The sequence below is a fragment of the Gastrolobium bilobum genome, unplaced genomic scaffold (assembly GCF_033153095.1).
Source record: "Gastrolobium bilobum isolate Gb01-03AN ecotype WA unplaced genomic scaffold, APGP_CSIRO_Gbil_v1 utg83032, whole genome shotgun sequence".
In the NCBI taxonomy this organism is placed as follows: Eukaryota; Viridiplantae; Streptophyta; class Magnoliopsida; order Fabales; family Fabaceae; genus Gastrolobium; species Gastrolobium bilobum.
In genome coordinates this window covers 32,987-36,057 of record NW_026898717.1, presented here as the reverse complement: position 1 = coordinate 36,057, position 3,071 = coordinate 32,987, and the positions used below count along the sequence as shown (strand labels likewise).

Here is a 3,071-nt window from a genome sequence, read left to right as displayed (position 1 = left end):
AATGTGTAGCCCTGGAATCAAACAATACATCAATAGCAAATCCACTAATGGAAACAGTACCTCTAACAAGGTTTGGAGCTTTGTCTGACTGCTGACGATCCAATGTATACACACGGCTAGTGGCAGGTGGCACAACAGGTGCCGCTGTAGGTGCCAAAGGGATCATCTGTAACAGAACTGCCTGAACCTCTGCAGCTCTCATAGTCGACGATGGACAATCTCTGGAGTAGTGGCTCTCCTTGCCACACTGAAAGCAAATGACCTGGCCGGTAGCACACGGCCCCACGTGGAATCTCCCACAACCGGTACATTTGGGATTAGGAGGTCTAGCTGAACTCCCATGAGTAGAAGTCCTCTTCAACTGACTTGGCGCCTGTCTACCAGCTAACTGCTTCCCTTTGCCTTTTCCATCAAACTTCATGTCCTTTCATGAAGTGGAACCACCAGTTCCCTTAATCTCAGATAACTTGGCCTTCTTGACCTTACTCACAGTGCAGGCGTCCTTAATGTCAATGCACTGTTGAACCAATATGCCAAAATCTCTGGATGCAGCTCCAACAATCCTATCCGCAATCTCCTCATTAAGTCCCCTACGGAACTTAGAAGCCAAAAAGGTCGAGGTAGGCATAGCAATACGAAAATATGCAAACTTGGCCAGTTCATTGAACTGAGCCAAGTACTCGTCCACAGTCAACGAGCCTTGCACCAATTGATCAAACTCCCCATATTTCCTCTCCTGCGCATCATATGGGAAGTACCTCCCCAAGAAACACTACACAAAGAATGGCCATGTCATGACATGAACCTGCATCTCGTAGACTTGAGAGATGTTCATCCACCACTCATGAGCATCTCTCTCCAGCATGTAAGTCGCAAACATTAACTTCTGCGGGTCAGTGCACTGCATAACTCTGAAGATCTTGTCCAAGGTCTGAATCCATCTCGCAGCAGCGATGGGATCGTAGGATCCATCAAAAGAAGGTGGCTTATGCTTACGGAAAGCATTCAGCTGACGGTCAACAGTCTCTCTATCCTCTGCGGGCTCCAAATAGGGCTGCATCATCCCAGTGAGGTGACTGACACCCTTCATACGACTCTGATTGTCGTTCTCATGAAAATGCGTCCCACCTCCTCCATGCCCATCCTGAAGACTGGGTGGAGGCGGTGGCGGTGGAGGTAAAGGTGGTGGCGGAGGATGCTGGCCACCAACAGGACTAGTCCTCATCTCCTCCAACATAACCTTCATCATGGTCATGTTTTGCCAGGAGGTTCGCCTCCAGCACATCCTCGGTGGCTTTCCGGTTCGCCTCTCTAACGGCGTCCATCATCGCCTGGTTAGCCACTCTAATGGCCTCCTGATCGGCTAATCAAGCCGCCTGCATCTCAGCCAATGCAGCCAGGACCGGGTCAGGTTGACCCTCATTCGTCTCCCAGTCCCTCCTAGGTAGTACCATGACTTTGCACAAGTTACACAAAGAATGAGGACGCATGCATCATCATAGTAAAACCCAATCGAGAAACACACAAGACAAGACACACAACAACACATCCTAGTTATTGCAATACATACAGGCTTTTCCCTAGAAAGTGTTGTGATACCATAAAATGTAACACCCCGTGTATACCCGGTTTGTTATCATGTTACCGTATTAAGCGCAACTTAATAAATTTACGGAAAATAACTTTTTCTTTTCAATTATGATGTCATTATTATTAACCAAGTTGATTACTTAAATCCTTTTCAAAACATTGTATGCGTGTAAATTGCAATTAAACAACTAACTGAAATACCTCTTATATAAATAAATTTCTAGTCACGGAACTACAACACGTTGACCGGACCATATCCTGATTCATTATATAACTCAAATAAGCCAAACATAAACAACATCAATGTGTCATGGACAACCCCCATGCTCCCCAAATAAGGCAACAAAGCCAACAAGCCTCAAATCAAATATCAATATATCAAAAGCAAGGCATGATAATCATCCAGAAATATAGGCACAACAGCATACATCTCAACTCAGCTCTGGTCTCCTGCCGCCCGAGGTATTAACCCCCGAGTTACCTAAACCTGAAAATATGCCCCAACGTGGGGTGAGATCTCTAAAATGAAATCTCAGTAAGACATAGGGTCTTCAAGGATCTCTTCACCCCAAGCTCACTTACATGTGCAATATAACTTCAAAAGCAATAAACAGTATAAGTTCCAAAATCTGTGCAATGCAGCATATAATCATGTCATGTGTGTCAAAATCCTACTGGCCAGAGAACATGCAGGAATTACATACGTTTACAACCCACAATCAGTGCAAGACGCTACTTGAGCCCACCCACAGAATCACCATCATGTATGACGCTATATACTCAGGCTTACGGTCTAGGTGGAACAACACATACATATCATAAGGTACTTGCACTTAACAGCTCAAAAGCATTTCAATATCATCACATGAAAACACATCATGCATATAAACCATTCCTCTATGAGGCATGGTGGAACCAAACAATGGCAAAACCGAGGACACAAAAGCTTACCTCTTAAGCAATCAATCCAAGCCAAAGTCCACACTAGCTCAAGGTCCACAAACAGCACAATTACAATCTATTTGGACCAGCAATCATATCAACATTCATCATCTAAGAGTTAATGACACAAAGACAACGTTTTCTTTTCTGTTTCATGCCATTAGGCTTCTCCCAAAGCCACAAGCCCTTAATCTAAGTGATTCTGACTTAGTTCAATTATTACAGAGGTTCAACTTAACCATCCATGGGTCCACAAACCCAAAATCCCATTATGTGTGAACAGTACAGTGACTGTCTCGAAATTCCCAGAATATCTGAATATTCATCGGGGCCATATCCGGATATCCATATCCGGATATCCATATCCGGATATCTCCAACCCCATATCCGGATATCCATATCCGGATATCATATCCGGATATTTCGCGACAGAATGCAGTTCTGCATTTTCACAAAGATATCACTCAAAGGTTGCTTTTTTAACGATTCCAGCAGCTCAAACATGCATTTCTAGGTGTGTTAAACCTTACCCATCCTCA

General features: G+C 44.3%; 1 protein-coding gene across 1 annotated transcript; it reads right to left on the bottom strand.

The window, feature by feature from the left end:
• Nucleotides 1–427: 427 nt before the first annotated feature.
• LOC133283530 (uncharacterized) lies at nucleotides 428–1,090 on the bottom strand. The gene is made up of 2 exons (XM_061480394.1): nucleotides 806–1,090; nucleotides 428–736 (listed from the first exon to the last, which is right to left on the bottom strand). The coding sequence occupies exons 1-2, from the start codon at nucleotides 1,088–1,090 to the stop codon at nucleotides 428–430; spliced, it is 594 nt and encodes a 197-aa protein (XP_061336378.1).
• Nucleotides 1,091–3,071: the final 1,981 nt, after the last annotated feature.

Bases quoted from the DNA above. Each gene is read 5' to 3' on its own strand.
- LOC133283530 (XM_061480394.1), bottom strand. From the start codon at position 1,090: ATGAAGGGTGTCAGTCACCTCACTGGGATGATGCAGCCCTATTTGGAG. The intron at 737-805 runs GTTCATGTCATG...TATGATGCGCAG, and splicing joins CTCAAGTCTACGAGATGCAG to GAGAGGAAATATGGGGAGTT.